Source organism: Phodopus roborovskii, unplaced genomic scaffold, assembly GCF_943737965.1.
Source record: "Phodopus roborovskii unplaced genomic scaffold, PHOROB, whole genome shotgun sequence".
Classification (NCBI taxonomy): domain Eukaryota; kingdom Metazoa; phylum Chordata; class Mammalia; order Rodentia; family Cricetidae; genus Phodopus; species Phodopus roborovskii.
In genome coordinates, this window is record NW_026125052.1 from 15,734,427 (window position 1) to 15,753,627 (window position 19,201).

General features: G+C 47.7%; 1 protein-coding gene across 2 annotated transcripts in view; it reads right to left on the reverse strand.

Annotated features, from left to right (window-relative positions):
• The window catches only part of Acly (ATP citrate lyase), a 40,944-nt gene that overhangs the window by 9,618 nt on the left and 12,125 nt on the right, over nucleotides 1-19,201 (reverse strand). Inside the window, exons 10-20 of one of the 2 annotated variants that reach the window (XM_051176458.1) lie at nucleotides 18,434-18,495; nucleotides 16,986-17,103; nucleotides 15,014-15,168; nucleotides 14,247-14,337; nucleotides 13,182-13,211; nucleotides 9,155-9,296; nucleotides 8,710-8,878; nucleotides 6,429-6,533; nucleotides 4,210-4,406; nucleotides 2,848-2,929; nucleotides 1,872-1,982 (exon numbers count right to left, since the gene is read on the reverse strand). In XM_051176458.1, the coding sequence (XP_051032415.1) occupies nucleotides 1,872-1,982; nucleotides 2,848-2,929; nucleotides 4,210-4,406; nucleotides 6,429-6,533; nucleotides 8,710-8,878; nucleotides 9,155-9,296; nucleotides 13,182-13,211; nucleotides 14,247-14,337; nucleotides 15,014-15,168; nucleotides 16,986-17,103; nucleotides 18,434-18,495 (1,262 nt within the window). The remainder of the gene's footprint in view (nucleotides 1-1,871; nucleotides 1,983-2,847; nucleotides 2,930-4,209; nucleotides 4,407-6,428; nucleotides 6,534-8,709; nucleotides 8,879-9,154; nucleotides 9,297-13,181; nucleotides 13,212-14,246; nucleotides 14,338-15,013; nucleotides 15,169-16,985; nucleotides 17,104-18,433; nucleotides 18,496-19,201) is intronic. The other variant, XM_051176466.1, reaches the window with a different exon arrangement.

Here is a 19,201-nt window from a genome sequence, read left to right on the forward strand (position 1 = left end):
AAGCCATTAGAATAGGTAGGATGGGCAATTCTCATATCATAGATGTGAAAATGGAAGGCAGGGAGAAATTAGCTTCCTCAAGGTCAAGCACACACTATGTGTACCAAAGCTGGGATACAAAGCTGTCAATCCAGCTCCAAGATCATCCATCCTCTTTGTACAAGCCATGCTTTCTGGACCACCCTGGCCCCTCTTGCTTACTGGGAAGAAAACAATTCCATAGTTCACATTCACCAAACAGATCATATTTAAAGCTCTAATACATACCCTGTGCTAAGACTGACTGTGCCCTGAGTTCCTTCCTTTTATAGTGGAGACCTACATCATTCTCTCAGGCCTGTGTTTCTAGTACACAGACACAACATGGTGCCCATACTCTCCTGGTACACAGATGGGCATGATGGCTCTTTCCTCCCAATGCACGCACACTAGGCTGCTTCCATCTTTCCCTATTACGGCGTTTCAGGGGCTATCCTAGTAAACTTCCTTTGAAGCATCTTTGCATCCCGGTCCACAGGATATGCAGCAGCGTGGATCCTTCAGAGATGTGCAGCTCCAGCAGCTACTTTGAGGTGGGCAGGAGAATGAGGGTTTATAGGTAAAGAGCTTTGCTGCTGGGCTAGGGGTGTGGCTCAGTGAGGTGTAAGGCACTAGGTGGCATATGAGGCCTGGGGTTAGATGACCCCTCCTCCACTGCACTCCCGCAGGAAGCCTGGAAGCCAAGCCTTCTCTATACACACAACATCAAGGACCCCACAGGCTGTTCCACACTGCAGTTAAATGAAGTAGTTGACAAACTGTTTTGTTTCCTTGAGACAGGGAGGGTCTCTCACTATGTAGCTCTGGCTGGCCTGGAACTCACTATATATAGACACATTGGCCTCGAACTCAAAGAAACCTGTCTGTCTCTGCTTCCCAAGTGCTGGAACTAAAGGAGCCCACCACTACAGCTTAACTGACAAAGTTTGTTTGGTTGGTTGGTTTTCTTTCAAGACAGTGTTTCTCTGTATTGCTTTGGAGCTTGTCCTGGAACTCGATCTATAGACCAGGCTGGCCTTGAACTCACAGAGACCCACCTGCCTCTGCCTCCTGAGTGCTGGAATTAAATAAAGGTGTGCGCCACCTTACCTGACCTGACAAATAGCTGTTATCTTGCATTTTGTTTTTATCATCATGTGACTGGCCACCTTCACAACAGAGGATCGTCTGTAAGATGGAGCCCGGACTCTGAAGTCTGGTTCCACAACTCAGAAGCTCAAACACCTATCAGCCCGGGCTCATCATCCCCCTGTCTCAGGCAGCCCTCTAAGAGCTGGATTTACAAGCACACCACCACTCAGCTGCACAGCGCATCATCTTTACTTCTGGGGTGGGCAAACAAGTGCCACAGTGAATGTGGAGGCCAGAGAATAATTTGTAGGAGTTGGTTCTCTCCTACCACACACATTCTGGGGACTGCACTAGGGTGGTCAGGATTGATGACAGGCTCCTTTACCCATTCAGTCACCTCACAAGCCCAGTAAGTCATCTTAATACATCAAGAACAATCCCTTCTCCACCATCTGTCACAGGGAGTCCCTAACATGACCTCCAGTCTAAGCCCAGGCTACAGCCTCTTCATCCTCATCCCCCATTGTGTCAGAGCTTAGTGACGCCTCTAGACCTTAACCTGAAGTGCAAAACAAGAGACCAAATGAGATAAGCCCCTGGCAAGTAGACCTCGGTCAGGCTCAGCTTTGTGGTCACAAAGCAAGCAGTACATACAGCCTTACTGAAGGACTTAGCAGCTTAATGTGATGCTGTAGGGTTCACCTCAGATACCTTCTCCTGCAACCTCATTTTCTATCCAGTGACGGCCTGTCCCCTCATACCTCAGAGGAGAACATGGTGGCACAGGTCCCAATGCACCAGCAGACCACTGGCTTGGTGAGGCGGCCCTCCTTGATGCCCCGGCAGATCTTATACTCCTCTGTGCCCCCAATCTGCAAAAGAATGGGGGATGAGAAGAGGCCCACACGTTAGTGGACTCCACTCCACTAGGACCAGCCCAACAGCAGGAAAAACTGCCCATGTAACACACCAAAAACGTAACATAAATAAACAGTTACAAAATTTTAAAAGCCCATGGAAAACCAGGGCACACAAACTTGAGCTATGTAACAGATGATAAGCTTACTTTCTACCCAAAAGATTGGTCCTAGGTGCATAAAGGAATTACAAAGGGATATTATGTGTCTTAAGGAAGTTCTGGGTGTCCAGAGCATGAGATGATGTAGGATTAGACCCACTCAGAAAAACAGTAGGAAATGTGCTTACGAAACTCTCCTGGATCTTAAAACTGCGATTGCAGAGGCTGAGAGATGGCTCAGCAGTAAGAACACTTGCCAACTTTGGAGGTCTTGGGTTTAGTTCTCAGCACCCAAATGGTGGCTCACAGGGATCTAACACCCTCCCCAACCACTGTAGGCACAAAGTACACACATGGTGTATAGACACATGAAGACAAAATACTCATATACATAATATTTTCAAAAAATTCAAGAGATTGAGTGAAACCCTGTCTTCGAAAAACCAAATAAAATTTAAAAAAAAAAAAAAAAAAACCCAAAATTAAAAAAGAAAACGTCCTCACTCTCCCACCAGGTGGAACAGAGTGCCTCTTTCACTGGCGCTCAAAGCCAACAGTGCCAACGCTAAGCCAGAGTCTCCAGGGATATATCACCAGGGCTATCCCTTTAAGCTACATAGTGTCGAAGTGCTTGGATTTTTAAAAACGCAAATCATAGACGACATTTATAATCAAAAGGGGACCCGCCCCATAAAGCAGTAATAGCAACAACAACTCACTTCCCCAAGAACTACAATCATCTTGACTCCTGGAGTGTCCTGGTACCGAAGCACATGATCCATGAATGTGGAGCCGGGGTACCTGTAGGAGATGGGAGGATGAAGGATTAGGAGACAGCCTGGGTAGGTGGTGAGCACATGTGAGAAGCACCTACTATGCACAAGGAACACTGGATTGCTCATGGGAATGCACATCCAGGACAGATGCAGAAGCTCAGCTAATGCAGGCAGGTGGGGGAGGCCAGGAACAAGCGGAACAGATTTGGGGAGAGGAAGAGATAGAACCAAGTAGTGCATTTGGGGAGATGTCCCAGGAAAAAAAATCTGTGTGGCAGTCCTTTTTGGGGGGTGTAGTCCTGACTGTCCTGGAACTCTCTCTGTAGACCCAGGTTAGCTTTGACATCAGTGATGGACTGAGTGGTTGGAGGGGACCCAGTCCCTGGTGCTGCCTGACTCAGCACTCCATCAAGGCCTTCCTCGCCCAGGCATACAGTCTAACAGGGCCCAGCAGTCACAGAGATCGGCAAGGTAACTCCATCTCCCAGCAGCTTTTGAGCCCCCCCCCCCCACCAGATCACCAGATGCAGCAATTGTTACCGTGAAAACCAACAGCAATGGACCACACTGTTATGGATTTACTGTCCCAGCCTTTGTTCTATCTTACTCTAGTGATGAACTACTGTGCAGCAGTACCACTAACAAAACTGAGAATGGGCTGGAGAGATGGCTCAGTGGTTAAGAGCACTGGCTGCTCTTCTAGAGGACCTGGGTTCAATTCCCAGACCCCACATAGCAGCTCATAACTGTCTGTAACTCCAATTCCAGGGGATCTGGCATCCCCACAGAGACAAATACACAGGTAAAACACCAAAGCACATGAAATTTAAAAAAAAGTTGAGGATAACTATTATTAACTAATACCTACTGAGCACCTACTGCTAGGCCCTGTGTTAACCATTTTAAGAGACCTTGCTTGATCCCCCAATGACTTCATGAGGTAGGACATTTATTTTATGCATTTAATATGCAATAGTGATGGAGGTGGATGGAATCAATCTGCCTATACAGCCCCTGCTGGGAAATTGAGATTTTTTAACCTATTTGCTATAGCTTTGGAAGTGGCCTCTTAACCCCTATACTCTGCTGCTGTCTCCCTTCCCATTCCCATACAGCATCCAAACCCTGAAACAGTTTTCAAAACACAATTCTCTATAGTATCTATGTTCTGGTCCTGAGATAAGAAGAGTCTCCAAATGAGGGACTTACATAGCTTTACTAGGGGCCCAGTGCTTAGGCAGTAAGAAACATAGCATGCATGTTGCCCAGCCAGCCAACTCCACTGTGGAAGATTCCCAATATTACCTGTCCCCACCGATGGCCACACCCTCATAGACACCATCTGTGGTCCGAGAGATGATATTGTTGAGTTCATTTGACATGCCTCCAGAACGGGAGACATAGGCCACACTGCCTGGGCGATATAGTTTGGAGGCCAGGATGTTATCCAGCATTCCACCAGTATTCCCAATCTTAAAGCATCCGGGCTTGATGCCCCCAACCTGCCGAGGAAGAAACAGCTGTTAAGAATGAAGGGTGCAGGAGGGACCAACCACAAAGCCTCACTTTACCGGCCCTGTGCCTTGGGCCTGAGTGGAGAGAAAATGGCTGAAGAATCACAATTGCCCATGAATAACCTCTTCCCTCTCTTAGGCGACATTGGAAGAATATGCCAAAAATGTGGCTCTAGAGTTTTAGATCTGTGTAGTTCACATCACACTGTCTCCCTTACTTCATGGGTTACAACACCCAGCAAAGATGCACCGTACAGCTGGGCTTCTCAGTGCATAGAGACATCTTGCTTATAATACAAGCAATCCTTTACTTACTGCAAAAGTCCTAGTTTTAGGGATGGAGACACAGCATCCTCTCACCCGGCATGCATGAGGCCTTCAAGGAATCCCTAGCTCCTTTTTTTTTTTTCCTCTGACTCCTAAGTAGTGAGATTTAAGGTGTTACCACCACCACACCCAAACTTAGCTTCAAATTTTGACTTAAATTTATTTTCATTTTATGTCTATGGGTATTTCTGCTTGCTCCGCATGCATACAATGCCTGCAGAGTCCAGAAGATGGAGGCAGAGCCGGTAGAATTGGGGCCACAGGGACTGTGAAGTGTCACCTGGGTGATGGAAACAACCGCAACAAGTGTTCCTGACTGCCCAGCCATCTCCCTAGCCCCAGCTTCAATGCTTTATACAAAATTAAAACAAAGAGAGCAATTCCTTCAAATGTGAAGTTCTGAATCAAAAATAAGCCCCCAGATAGCTTTTTTCCTTTGGCTTATAGTTAAAGGAATAATTAGACACTGAATTATGGCTGCATTTGAAGATAAAAACATCAAAAACAAGTATCTTCCCATTAACTCCTAGTAACTGAAGGAGAAGACTGTGAAGAGGCCTTTTTAAAAACTGGAGACAGGAGGCTTGAGAGGCTCAGTGGTTAAGAGCACTCCCAAAAGCATAGTTGGAGTTTAGTCAGCCCTGTAACAGTTAGGCACTGTTCTGATTCTTGTAACCACAGCACTGAAGGAAGCAGAGACAGCAAGATCCCTGGATCAATAAAATCTGAAAGCTCCAAGTTCAGAGAGACCCTGCCTCAGAGGAATAAGGTGGCCAGTGACAGAGAATCCTTGACATCTACTCTGGCTTCACATATACATAACATAAACCACCTCCAACACACACCCACACACAAGTAAGTAAATACTTGTTTGGCAGTGTGGTTCAGTGGTCCTGCCTTTGTGGTCCTGGGTTCCATCCCTAGCATTTCAAGTAAAATACAAAAAAAAAAAAAAAAAAAAAAATCTACCCAGGAATCATTAACACAGCAGGTATTTCTGAAATCCTGAGCCCATGATAGTGAAAAAGCGAGACTGGGCAAATGAGATGGCTCAGCAGGTAAAACAGCTTGCCTCAAACTGGACAGCCTCAGTTCAATCAAGATGCCATGGTTAAAGGACTGAGCCAGAGAGCTGTCCTCTGATCAACACACATACCACGGCACATGTGTCCCTACCCCATCCCCTCTCCAATAATAATAATAATAATAATAATAATAATAATAATAATAATAATAATAACAATAATAATAATAATAATAGAAGTGAGTTTCCTGTAGGTATGATCATGTCTCCAATTCCAAGGCTCAGTAGGAGGCCGAGGCAGGAAGATTACCCTAAGTTCCAGGCCAGTCCAGTCTGGACCAATGTGAGAAACCTCTCTCAAAATACAAAACAAGGGGCTGGAGAGATGGTTCAGAGGTTAAGAGCACTGACTGCTCTTCCAGAGGTCCTAAGTTCAATTCCCAGCAACAACATGGTGGCTCACAACAACCATCTATAGTGAGATCTGGTGCCCTCTTCTGGCTTGTATGGATACAAGCAGACAGAACACTGTATACATAATCAACCAATCAATCAATCAATCAAATAAATCTTTAAAGCAGAAAAAAAAAAAAAAAAAACCCACAACAAAAAATTATGTTTCCTACAGCTTTAGGAAGACTTTTGGAGTGGACACTCACCGTGGCTGGTCCAATGATGGTCACTCCCTTTTGGTCGGCCTTCTTGATAAGCTTCCGTGTAAGGGCCTCAGGGATGCCTTCTGCTATGATGGCTATGGTACGGATCTAGAGGATTAATAAAGCTCCTTCTATGATATGACATTTCACTTTTGACAGACAAGGGTCCTCCTCCTACGCCCAGTGTCCTCATCAAGCTTTCAAGAACAAAGGAAGGTGAACAGAATGCACCTCCTCCCTCCCACAGGCCTCAGGTACTGCCCTGGTCATTTCAAATTCCTCTCAAAAGGAGAGGCACAGGGTCAGCAAAAAGCTCAGCAAGCAAATGCACTTGCCGCCAAGCCTGATGACCTGAGTTTGAAGCCAAGGACAGATAGACTCCATGCATGAGCAGATATAAATGCTTCCAAATCTCTGCTAGTATGCAGCTACGTTCTCTCACCTAAACCCTCAGACTCAACTGATCCTGACCTGCCTTTCCCCCTAAGTACCCAAAGAATCTTGTCTCTGTCCCTATAGGATGTGGCCAGTGCACGGAAACAAGCTGCTCCCAGTTGCCCAGACTGGGCTAGAGGAACTGAAGATCTGAGAACCATCTCTTTGGCTCTGGACCTGTCTGTAAAGGGTCAAGATCATAGTTTAGGCTTTGTGAGTCTTGTGGTCTGTGTGACAGGTTTCTAGCGTGTAAGTAACCACAGACTATACATAAATGAAAGCAGTGGCTGCATTTTAATAGTGGAAATAGATGGGAGCTACATTTTGGGTTGTTTTTGTCAAAGTCTGCTCTAGCCTGAAAAAAGTAACTCATCTAAACAGCAAAACAATTTTATGTTCTCATAAGCTGAAATAACTAGGATCAAACAACTAAAAAACAAACAAAAAAATATTGGTCTAAGGGACTTTTACAAATCAGTAACAGAAGGCAAATATTGCAACAGAAAAAAAGGGACGAGAGATAGGTCACAATGGCCACAAATAGGACACGAATGGCCAGCCAATGTTTCTAAAAGTTTATTTTAGTTAATAACCATAAGACATGCAGGTTAATTAGAACACCAATTCATTACACAATTGTTTGGTGTTGGCAAGAAAAACCTGGAGTTAGTGGCACAACTTTAATCCCAGCACTTGGAAGGCAAAAAAGAAAGAGCATCTTTGTGAATTCGAGGCCAGCCAGGGCTAGATAACCAGACCCTGTCTCAAAACAAACAAAACAAAACTGGAACGTCTACTGATGGGAGGTTAGACCGTGAAAGCTCTGGAAGACAGGGTGTATTCAGTTTCCAACTGGCCATTCTGATGTGGCAGTTCAACTTGTAAAAATCTGTGTGAGGGTGATGATTAAGAATACATGCAATGGGCTTGAGAGATGGTTCAGAGGTTAAGAGCACTAGTTGCTCTTCCAGAGGTCCTGAGTTCAATTCCCAGCAACCACATGATGGCTCACAGCCATCTATAATGAGATACGGTGCCCTCTCTGGTACAGGCATGCATTCAGACAGGACACTGTATACATAATAAATAAATAAATCTTTGGGGCTGGAGAGACGGCTCAGTGGTTAAGAGCACTGCCTGCTCTTATAGAGGACACAAATACCCAGTACCCATATGGCAGCTCACAACTGTCTGAAACTCTAGTTCCAGAGGATCTGGTACCTTCACAGAGACATACAAGCAGACCAAACATCAATGAACAAAAAAATAAACAAACAAACAAATAAATAGGAGCACATGTAAATGTTAACCCAAGATGCTTGTGAGAAGACTGGAAAGAACAAAAATGATGTTGTCAACTATCTACTGGTACAGAAAGAGGTGTGGAGAAGGTTTACAGAAACCATGTGGCCATGAGAAATGGGATGTGGAAATATCTACTTGCTTTTTATTCCCTAACATCTTTCCTGAAATAATACATATAATGCCCTACAAGAAAGTAGGGCATTGAGGGGATGGTGCTGGGGATCAAACCCAGGGCCTTACATTTGCTAGGCAAGTGCTCTGCCACTCAACTATACTCAATCCAAGAAAATGCTTTTGATCCTGTTGTTGGAGCCAGTCTGGGAGGGAAAGAGTCTGGGCAGATCACTGGTGACCCATCGAAGCAGCCACGGCTCACTGTGACCTCTTGGGTCACTGCTAAGAAGTAGAAGTCTCCAAGCACTTCCACCCAAATCCTAGCCTCTCCTGATTCCCAAGTCCTCCCTCCCAAGCGGACATAACTGTGAATTCCATTCAGAAGCTCTTTCTGATTCCCCACCCAAACATCCCGGCATCCACCATCTACCTGGGCATAGCTCATGGTCTCCATGGTGCTGTCATAAGCGGATCGCAGAGAGGCGAAGTTGATCAGCACGTCTACTTCTGGGTGCTTTTTCATGGCATCAGCCATGTTCTTAAAGACAGGGATCAGGATTTCTTTATGTCCCCAGTAAAACTTCTGCTTGTGATCGCCACTGCAAGAAAGCAGAGGAAGAGTAAGCCCACCCCCAATCCATCAGGCCTGGGGAGGGGGAAACTGAGTGAAGGAACCTCCCCGAGAGGCAAGGTTGGTGTTCTCGAAGGTTCCCATCTGAGGGAATATGGGCCCCCAGGAACATGGACTGTCCCAAACTCTGGGATGGGCAGATCCTTCCACTATAAACATGGGGAGCTAGCTGATACTCAAGCTTCATCCAAAGAGGAGAGTCTCACTGAGCCACTTCTGGGCTCCCTGCCTTGGCGTGACTCACGTGAAGGGGTAGACCATGGCAGCCACTGAGGGCTCATCTCGGGAGCACACGTAGTCGAAGTCCAGCATGCCTTGCACAGCCCGCGTCTGCATGCCCCACACGATAGCCTTGGTATGGCGGCTGAAGAGGGTGGCACTCTTTCCTAGTGGGCAAAGACACAGCGAGTGCACCCAGAACACATACCTTAGGAAGACCCACGTGGGCTGCCTGCCTGAATCCCTGTGTTGCATGTCCAGTTTGACAGCTCTTCAAAACCGCAAACAGATGTTAAAATAATAAAGTCTGAGAAATCTGCCTCAAGTATTTCTAAGTGGAAGCAGCAGGAGAACAAAAATATCTAGCAAGACCTGCCTGGCCAGAGAATAGTCCCATGGCGAACAAAAAAAAGGGCTCCACGGCTAAAGATGCCTGAGAGAGTGCTCACAGGGCACGCTGAATGTCCCAGGCGAACTATACAGCTGCAACATGTGGTGTGTGTACTTAATAAAATTTATCTTCATTATTTTACATCTTTAAATGCATTTATTTTTGTATCTTACGTGTTTTGTCTCTATATATGTCTATGCACCACATGTGTGTCTGGTGCCCAATGAGGCCAGAAGAGGGTGTTGAACCCCCTCAAACCGGAGTTGCAGGTAGTTGTGAGCCACCATGTGGGAGCTGGGAATTGGACCCAGGCCCCCTGGAAAAGCAGCCAGTGCTCTTATGAGTCATCTCTCCAGTTCCCTGTTTGTTGAGAAAGAGCTTCATACTGTTGCTCAGGCTGACACGTACCACTCTATATAGACCAGTCTGGCCTGAAAGTCAGATAGCTGCCTGCCTCTGCTTCCCAAGTGCTGGGGATAAAGGCGTATGTCACCACACTGTTTTTTTGTTTGAGTTATTTTTAATGTGCGTAAGTGTTTTGCCTGCATATAAGTGTGCCATGTGTGTGCAGTGCCTGCGGAGATCAGAAAAGGGGATCGGACTCCCTATAACTGGAATTACGAGCTCCTTCAGTGCTGGGGACCAACCCAGGTCTGCAAGATCTGAAAGTGCTTTTAACCTCTGAGCTGTGCCTCCAGCCCCAGCTGCTGCTTTTAAAGCAGGATCTCTTGTAACCAGGGCTGGCTTTGAACTCACTATGTGGCTTAGGATGGATGACCTTAAACTCCTGCCTGGTCTTCGTGTCTCTGGCTCCCAAGTGTTGGCATCACAGGCTCATGCCACATCACCACCTCTTCTTTCTCCATTTTCAGTTTTTATTGAGACAGGATCTCACACTGCAGCTCAGGTGGCCTGGAACTCGCTACACAGCCAGAGTCACCTCGATCTTGGTACCAGTGCTTCTTACAGGTATGAGCCACACATCTATTTTTAAAGGCACTAGAAAAACGTTCAGCTCTCCTTATTTTGGTGCCTGAGGACTTTACCCTCTCAATAGTGCTAATCAGCCTGTAAATCTAGACACAAACCCTGCAATGGTCAGTATTTAAATGCTCACACATGCTATGTCAGCAGGCCAGGGGGTCCGGTGAAGAGACTTGGGGCACACAGCCAGGGCTGAGGCCAGGACAGACTTGTCTCTCACTAAGGGTACAGAGTGGGCTTGTATACCAGGCTGAGCAATCGCCAAGCCAGTACAGGGCCACAACCCTCTCTCCCCCATTCATCCCATCTCCCTCATCTCCCAGGTGGCTCTTTGCTGCTCAGAATGATACTCTCCAGACGGGTTTTCTAATGGCAGGAAAGACTAAAGAAGAGGGTAACGGGGCATGGAGGCTCACACTTTTAATCCCAGCACTTGGGAGACAGAGGCAGTTAGTGATCTAGCATGGAAAATCCTGTCTCAAAAAGGGGGAAGGGAATATGATGGCATAAAGGGGCTACAGAAATGTAGTCATTAGCCAAAAGGAAAAGGGACTTCCCTCTGAAAGTCCTAGGGGTGGAAAGCAGCCCTTGAGGGACATATCCCGGGAAAAGCAATGCCTCTCACCCAGAGGCTTCTGGTAATAACCTCCTGTACTGCTGCAAACTTGGCTAATCAAGAGCGAGGGCTGATTGGATCACTGTGTAGGCCAGCAGTAAGCCTCTCAGGTCAGAAGATCTTGATTTGTGAATACCCGGGATTTACTGTCAACCTGGACCCAAGGTTCCTACAAGACCTGGAACCTTAGAGTGTGAGCAGCCACATAATCCAGCCTCACATTTTCTAGCCCCAGGTAATTGAAGCAGGTACCCACAATGACAGTGGTCTTTGGTAACCTAGGAGAGCCAGGATTACATGACTTAGAAAAACTCAATTGTCTACACTGAGCCCAAGTACTATGCTACCCATAAATCTGTCTGCAGAGATAAGGACAAAGTGCCCAAATCCCTACAAGCCCAACCACACTTCCTGCTTTAAAATGCAGAGCTCAAGTGCTTACCTCCTCAAGCACAGAAAAACCAAAGCCAAAGGGGCCATTGGAATCAGTAGCAGGAGGCCCCAGAGAATCTTAATGGCCACCTAGGCGTGGAGAGCACTCTGCATGACCTGGTCTCCTCCTTGACCCACTCCTCTGTCCTACTTCTCCAGGTAAGTGACCAGGATAAAGCCCCACCCCCAGCCTACGTCCCCTAAAGGAGAAGAGCTCCCCATAGACTGAGTTTGTCCCTGTTCTATTGACACACTGGTCTTGCCTTCCAGGTAACGGTGGATCTCAGAGGGACTGGAGAGATGGCTCAATAGTTAAGAGACGGCTGATACTGTTCTTGCAGGGGACCTGACTTCGGTTCCCAGCGCCCATATCAGGTGGCTTACAACAGTTAAACTGTCCACAACTCCAGTTCCAAGGGATCTAACACCCTCTTCAAGTCTCTGGGGCCAACTGCACTCACATGAACAACTCCACAACCAAACATTTGCATGAGTTAAAATTAAAATCTTAAAAAAAAAAAAAATGCTAAGCTAGGTGGTGGCGGCGCAGGCCTTTAATACAGCACTGGAGAGGCAGAGAGGGGGAGGCAGATCTCGTTTGCGGCCAGCCTCCAAAGCTACAGAGAAACCTTGCCTCCAAAAAAAAAAAAAAAAAAAAAAAAGGATGAATGGACAGACAGAAAGACAGACGGATGAACCTGATGGGTAGAGGGCTGCAACCATTGTCATTGTTTAGATATTCCTACCCACCCTAGGGATCAAAGTCATCAATGAACTCTCTTGCACGTCCAGCCGTGAATGTCAGTTACATGGAGAGACTTAGTAGAGCTCTGCAGGCAAGGAGGCTCTGAGTTTGATTTCCAAGTATTGAAAAAAAGTCATAAGGAAGTCCTGATGCTGGTAACTGAGTAATCTACTTGCTCTTGTCAATGGGCAGGTGTGTGTGCATGAGTAAGTGTATGCAATGAAAATGTGCCCTGGAAACGGTGGCCTCAGACACCAAAGCCCAGATACTTTCCGGTCCTTAATATGACCTACTTCAGAGACGGACACCACCTGACCTCCCTGCTTTCTCTCTTTACATCTTCGCACTTCTGCAGAAACCTGGGAGGAATCTACACTGGTCTGGAAGTGGGAGCCCTGGGATGCAGTTGTCAGTACTGAAGCTGAGGCAGGAAAGCAAGGCAAAAATGAGATGCAGATGAGAATGAGGGTCGCGCTGTGGTTCCCTACGACAGCCAGCAGTCAGAGGTGCCCTGTCACTCCTCCTCCGGCTGGATGGAGCCCTTTCCCAGGAGCCTCCCTCCTGGCACCCCCGAGTCTCCCGAACTGTGGGCTGCCTCTTGCTCCTTCTTACATCTTCACCTCCCTCCAGGGCAAGGAGCCAGAGACAACCACACAGCGAGGCGAGTGCTGTGCTAGGGCAAGTACTAAGTAGGATAGGGAAGGGATAAAGAACAGACTGAGACCTGGGGGCGGGGGCAGGCCACAGCGAGGTGGGGATAGAAAATATACTACACACAACACTGCAACCCACCAGGGAAGGAAGAAACGATGCACACAGAGGAACTGGAACCCACTAACAAAGCCACACGCAGAGTTGGGGCAGGGTGGGTGGGGGCATCCTACCTTGCAGGGATCTTGGACTTGGGACTGAATCTGTTAAAGAAAATGACCAAGGAAACTGAGTGAACTGCTGGCGGGGAGACTTGGTGGGAGAGAGTAGAAACAGGGGACAGACAAGCCTTCCGGTGCTGTCACTGTCTATTTCACAGCGGACAGCAGGAGTGACACCAACAAAAGAGGCAAAAGCACCAGTGGGCAGAACAGAAGCAAGACAAAGAACCGGGGAACAGAGAGAGGGCGGGCAAAAAGAGGAAGGCTAGGCAAGTGCACTGAACAATGAGGCCTGCCCCCGGCCCTCCGGGTGACGTACTGCCATCTCTTAATGCCACTCCCTCTATTCCCATGCAGCCTAGAATGATGATTAAACCAGAAGCGTGCTGGACCCACTATTCCCCACTGTGGACAGAGCTGACACTTTGGACAGTATAAGGCAGTGGCTTCTGATCTTGAGCCTCAGTCATTAGTTCTAAGTTGTCTTAGTCCAGCTTGACCATATGACAAAGAGGCTGCAAGGCTCGTCAGCCAGGGAACGCCGGTGTCACTCATCCACTGCTAGTGTGAGGGCTGGCGGGTCCGCTGTCATTGGGAAGGAGATGAACTAGCTGATGCGTGCAAGGGCTAATAGGCAAGGGCGCACAGAGAGAAGTATATTAGGCCCTAGCTGGTGGGGGAAGACAGACTGTTGAGGAGCTAGCTTTGCTGTCGCTACTCCCCAGCTCCTGTCTTTCATTTAGGAGTCTGAGAGAACATTCCTCTTCCTGGTTCTGCTGAAATCCTCCTGTCTCCTCCACACCCTCCCAGTTCAATCCACAGCCCCAGGAAGAGGGGTAGAAGATGGAAGGGAGGGAAATGATTCAGGCAATGTGGACCCTCAGCTCCAGAACTCACAGGGAAGACGCAAGACACTTCATCCTCATGAGATCCACTCCCATCTCATGCTGAGGCCCAGACCCACAGCCAAGCTCAAACTGCTTCCCTGCTGCCTTTTGCAGACAGGTCCCACACAGGGAGAGATAGGAAGGACACCAGAGGCCGTTTCGTGCACTGTGCTAAACATCTGGGAGTTACCTTGGGGCATGGCTGGTTTGGCTTTCTTTGCAGGTGCCACTTCATCAGCTCTAGTCTCAGAAAAAGACGCTGTCCGGCTGGGTGCTGGAGTCTTGAGTCATGTAAGGAGAGAACAGGGTTAGGAGTCATAGGTAGTGGCTGAGGACAAGAGCCACTGGTCCTGAATGCCCCAAAGAAGTGAAGTAACAAGAATTATACACAGCATTGTTTGTCATAAGACAGAGTCTCACAATGTACATCCCACCCTAGCATGGAACCCACAGCAATCCTCCTGCCCCACTATAGCTGTGTATTAAACCTAGCTCAATGGTGTTCTTCCTAAACTGCACTCGGAAAGTACTGGTCTAACAATGCCAAAACAGAACTGACTTTGTTCCATCCATGCTGCACATGAGCCAACAGAGGCCCTAGTGGCTAAGACACCTGCCTGTTCAAGTCCCACTCTCTTCAAGGTCAGTCAGGGTTTGAACTAGGGTTGGATTTTAAAACCTTTAGTCTTTCCATTACTTTACTTTGACTGGAGCATAACCATATACCAACACTCCCAGTATCCTCCTCTCCCCCTAAATGCCAGAAGTGGAAGTGTGTCCTGTGTAGGACAGTGGGGGATGGAGGTGAGGTGGTGCCTTCCTTTAAAGTGGGAGGAAAGCTATTCATCACCTACCGATGTGCTCCCACTGGCATAGCCATCACCTACCGATGTGCTCCCACTAACATAGCCATCACCTACCGATGTGCTCCCACTAACATAGCTATCTGTCACCTACCGATGTGCTCCCACTGGCATTAAGGAGGAAGTTGGCAGTATGAGCTGCTGTGGGTGGCTGGTTGGGAATGGGCCGATGGCCCAGGGCCATGCCCACAATAGCCGTCATGTGAGTTTCTGTGCCAAAGACATGGATGGGGATTCCAGTGGTCTTCCCTGTGAGAGAAGGAAAACAGCCCGTGACTCCAGACCTGCAGTAAATACCTAGTCCACAGGACTCTGCAGGGCCCCTTGACAAGCTTGCTCAAAGCCTGACACTGTGAGGGCAAGACTGATTTTTTTTTTATCCAAGACAGATCAGCTGCCCAAAATTTCACCACCAACCCAGTCTTTCGCAAGATCACCTGTTGACAAGGAGAGGAAGCAGCATCAGCCACTGGCAGGCAGGTGCCAGAATGGTATTAGCACGCACCTCTGAACACCTGGATCCCAGCTTTCCACACTCCTCCATTCTTCACCATGCCTGCCTCTCTGGTCTGGCTCCTCTGTTTCTAAATACCCTTAGCTGGCTCCCCTGAGGCACTAGTCTTGCTTCTCCTCCACAGAGCTAGCACCTTCACCTGCTGTTCCTCCATCCCTGAGCTCAACATAGGTGCCAGCTGCTAACCTCCCTCGCATTAAAGGCACGCACCATCCACACGACCCTGCCTCCCGTGTCTCCTGCACTGTTTTGTTCTTTGTCTCACTGTGTGGCTCTGCTAGCCTGGAGCTTGCTATGTAGACCAGGCTGGCCTCAACTCAGAAACCCACCTACCTCTGCCCCGTGAGTGCTGGGATTAAAGGCATAAAACCACATCGGGCAATTTCTTCACTTTAGATGAACAGATGGGAAGTAGCACTTGGTATCACTTTAGGTGACTGGTGAGGGTGGGGAGCTTGTCATGGAGACTGAATTTTGGAAAATGGAAGATGGAAAGGTCATACCTTTTCCAATCAGACATCAAGCTCACTGACAAGAAAAAAAAATGTCTTCCATTTTTCACTTTCTGGAACTTCCCATGAAGAGAACTGCTTTTCTGAAATGCTTCCACAATCTCCTAAGTGATTGGCTTCTACTCTGGCCACTCTTCTACCTTCTCTCAAAAACACCTAAGTCACACACGCTGCCCCTCTGCTCAAATGCAGATGGCTCCCAACTCAGTCACAGCCATGTCACCTTCTCCCTGGTGACCCCAGTCTACCCAGTCTGTGGGTCCCCCCAACACACACACACACACACACACACACACACACACACACACACACTGTGAAGCCTTGGACTATGTCCCATTCTCTGCAGAAGTTATCCCTAAGCTGCACTCCCCTGCTCTAAGTCTTTATTAAATGTTACCCTTTCCAGTCACCTGTCTCCTTTAATTACTTCATGGCATCCGCATGTCCGGACATTAGAGTCAAGTTAAAGCTCTAGTACCCAGTGCACTACTAGGCTTGGAGCAGGCATTCTGAATTTGTTAAACGTAGAGCCTAGTCATTCTCAATTTACAGGCCTCCACCAGGGCGTGGCAGAGCATGGAGGACTCCAGAAAGCCTTTTCTAGGACAGTTAAGGAGACATGCTACAGGCCTTCCAGACAGAAGGGAGAGGATGGTGGATGCTGGAGGGACAGCCCAGCAGTTAGGAGCACTTGTTGCTCTTGCAAAGGACCCAGACTCAATTCCCAGCACCCACATAGTGGTTCACAACTATCTTTAATAGCACTTGCAGAGGATCATACGCCCTCTTTTGTTATCTGTAGGCACCAGGCACTGCATACAGTATATATATACACATACAGGCAAAACACTCATACACAAAATAATCTTAAAACAACAAGGAGGATGGGAGTGGTGGTGCACGCCTTAACCCAGTACTCAGGAGACAGAGACAGGTAGATCTCTGAATCTGAGGCCAGCCTGGTCAACAGAGCAAGTTCCAGGACAGCCTGGGCTACACGGAGAAACCCTGTCTTGAAAAAAAAAAGGTTACCATCTTACCAACTTCTCCCATCACCCGTAATCCCTCTTGATAGTTGGGGCCACCCCTTCGGACAAAGATTGTAACCTCATGCTCCTTCAGAGGACCCTGGTAATCTCGAATTGCTCTCACAATGCCCTAAAGAAAGCCAAAGGACAACAGAGACATATGATTAGAACAAGGCAGCCACAATCTATTTATAACCACAATAAACAAGTGTACAGATGTACATGAAAAAGGGCCACTTCTCACACAGCACAGCAAGTCCTAGTGGTCAAGGACTACAGGGGGTTACACACATGCTATGTGAACTGAGAAACTCCAGGCCCAACGTGTGGCCACTTGTGTTGAAGAATGACCACGGAGTAGCCAAGAAACATACCCCTCAACATTCTGGCACACACGAACACCAATAAACACTGCTTCCAGATCCCTCTTGTTCTGGCTGCAGTCACTCTTACCTCTTATTTCAACTGGGGTGGGGGTGGGGGGTGTCGGGGACCTATGCAAGGCTTCTCAGTTATGATACATCTTATCTTCCTTAACACCAAAAGCCACCTAAGAGCGCCTACGATGACAGTCTGGAAAATGAGAAGCTGCACTGCTGCACTTCTCCAAACAGAATGCTGACTTCAAGTCACAGGATGTTACACAATTCCTGCTTGATGCCTACCATCCCCTCAACAAGGATGCTAGCTGCACTGCAGGACACTCCCAAGTTAAAGCTGCTGATGTAAAACCACTTCATCGAATTAGAGAGACCCTGTTGTAGGCAGTCCTTCGCTTCTTGAGAGCTCAGACTTTCAAGATGGACACTATTATTCTCAAGACATAGATGGGTGACCACATGGCATGTTTCTGACAAGCTGCACTGAGCACCATGACATGAAATAATGAACAGCCCTGTGAAAGGCTAGCCTGAAAGGGGTGACTGCTGAGAAATGTTAGCTCTGTCGTCTTTGTGAACTGGAGTCATGTTTCTTTAAAAGCATGGTCCCAAGGTCCAGACTCGTGGCCATGCATAGGGACACATACAGACTCAGAGGATTCTGGCTGGCTGAAGTCATTAGAAGCTGTCCTTATTCCAAGGTTTTAGAGCAGGGACTGGTGACTGACTGAGATCCCCAACTGCAGAGAACCCAGTGCATCAGCTCTGAGAATGAGGACAATCACACCAAGCATCTGAGAACTGGTTCTGAGAAGAGACAGGCCTTCAACTTCCCCCTCTGCTGCAGATGGGAAGAGTTATTTTCCAGCAAGTGACACTGCAGAGACAACATAGCTTTAGATCCACATCTGTCTTCTGCTTCCTCCACAAGGGCCCTAGGACAGGGGTCAATCTCCAACACCAAAAAAAAAGAGACAGACAGACCCTCGTCACAAGCCCTTGACCAGACCAAGGCACAGTAACTTGCCCCGAGCCCGTTTTCCCCAGGAATTGCAGCTACCACTGCTCACAGTAAGTTACCTTGAAGGTGGCAGCCACATTGGTGAAGTTTGCGATGCTGCCTCCAATGATGAGGATCTTGCCTAGATTGGGAGTAAAAACAAAGTAACACAAAGTCAGAAATGAAAGACTTGAGCTTGACCCTGGCAATTAATTAGCTGAGGACTTTCTGGCTCCTCGAGCAAAGATGCTCTAACTGGAAGCGGTACAGGGAGCGAGTAGGACGATCTCCTCAGATAGCCACTCAGCTTTATCAGCTCAGCTCTCCACTATCCACATTACCACAGTGGTGGTTGCTCAAACCTGTAGTCTCTATCTTACTTCTGCTGCTATGCAGAAGTCCAGCTTGGTGTCTTGATACCTCTGGTGGGAATCTCTGGGAAAATCTCTCTCTCTCTCTCTCTCTCTCTCTCTCTCTCTCTCTCTCTCTCGTTTTCTGAGACAGGGTTTTTCTGTAACAGCCCTATCTGTCCTGGAACTTGCTCTGTAGACAAGACTTGCCTTGAACTCGGAGATCTGCCTGACTCTGTCTCAAGTGCTGGGCTTAAAGGAGGCATGTGCCACTACCGCCTTTCTTCTCTCTCTTAAAGGGAACTGGTATATACAGCCCTAAAATTGGGAAGGTGGGATAGGGACACTGGGGGGCACAAAGCCTGGTAAGCTGGAAGATATCACTAAGCTACAAGTTTATATTCACCACAGCAAAAGCATGCCACCTCCTTTCTTCTTCTGCCTCCCTATTCATACATAAGGTAAATGTCACATGCTCTCCTTGCCAAACATGAGCAC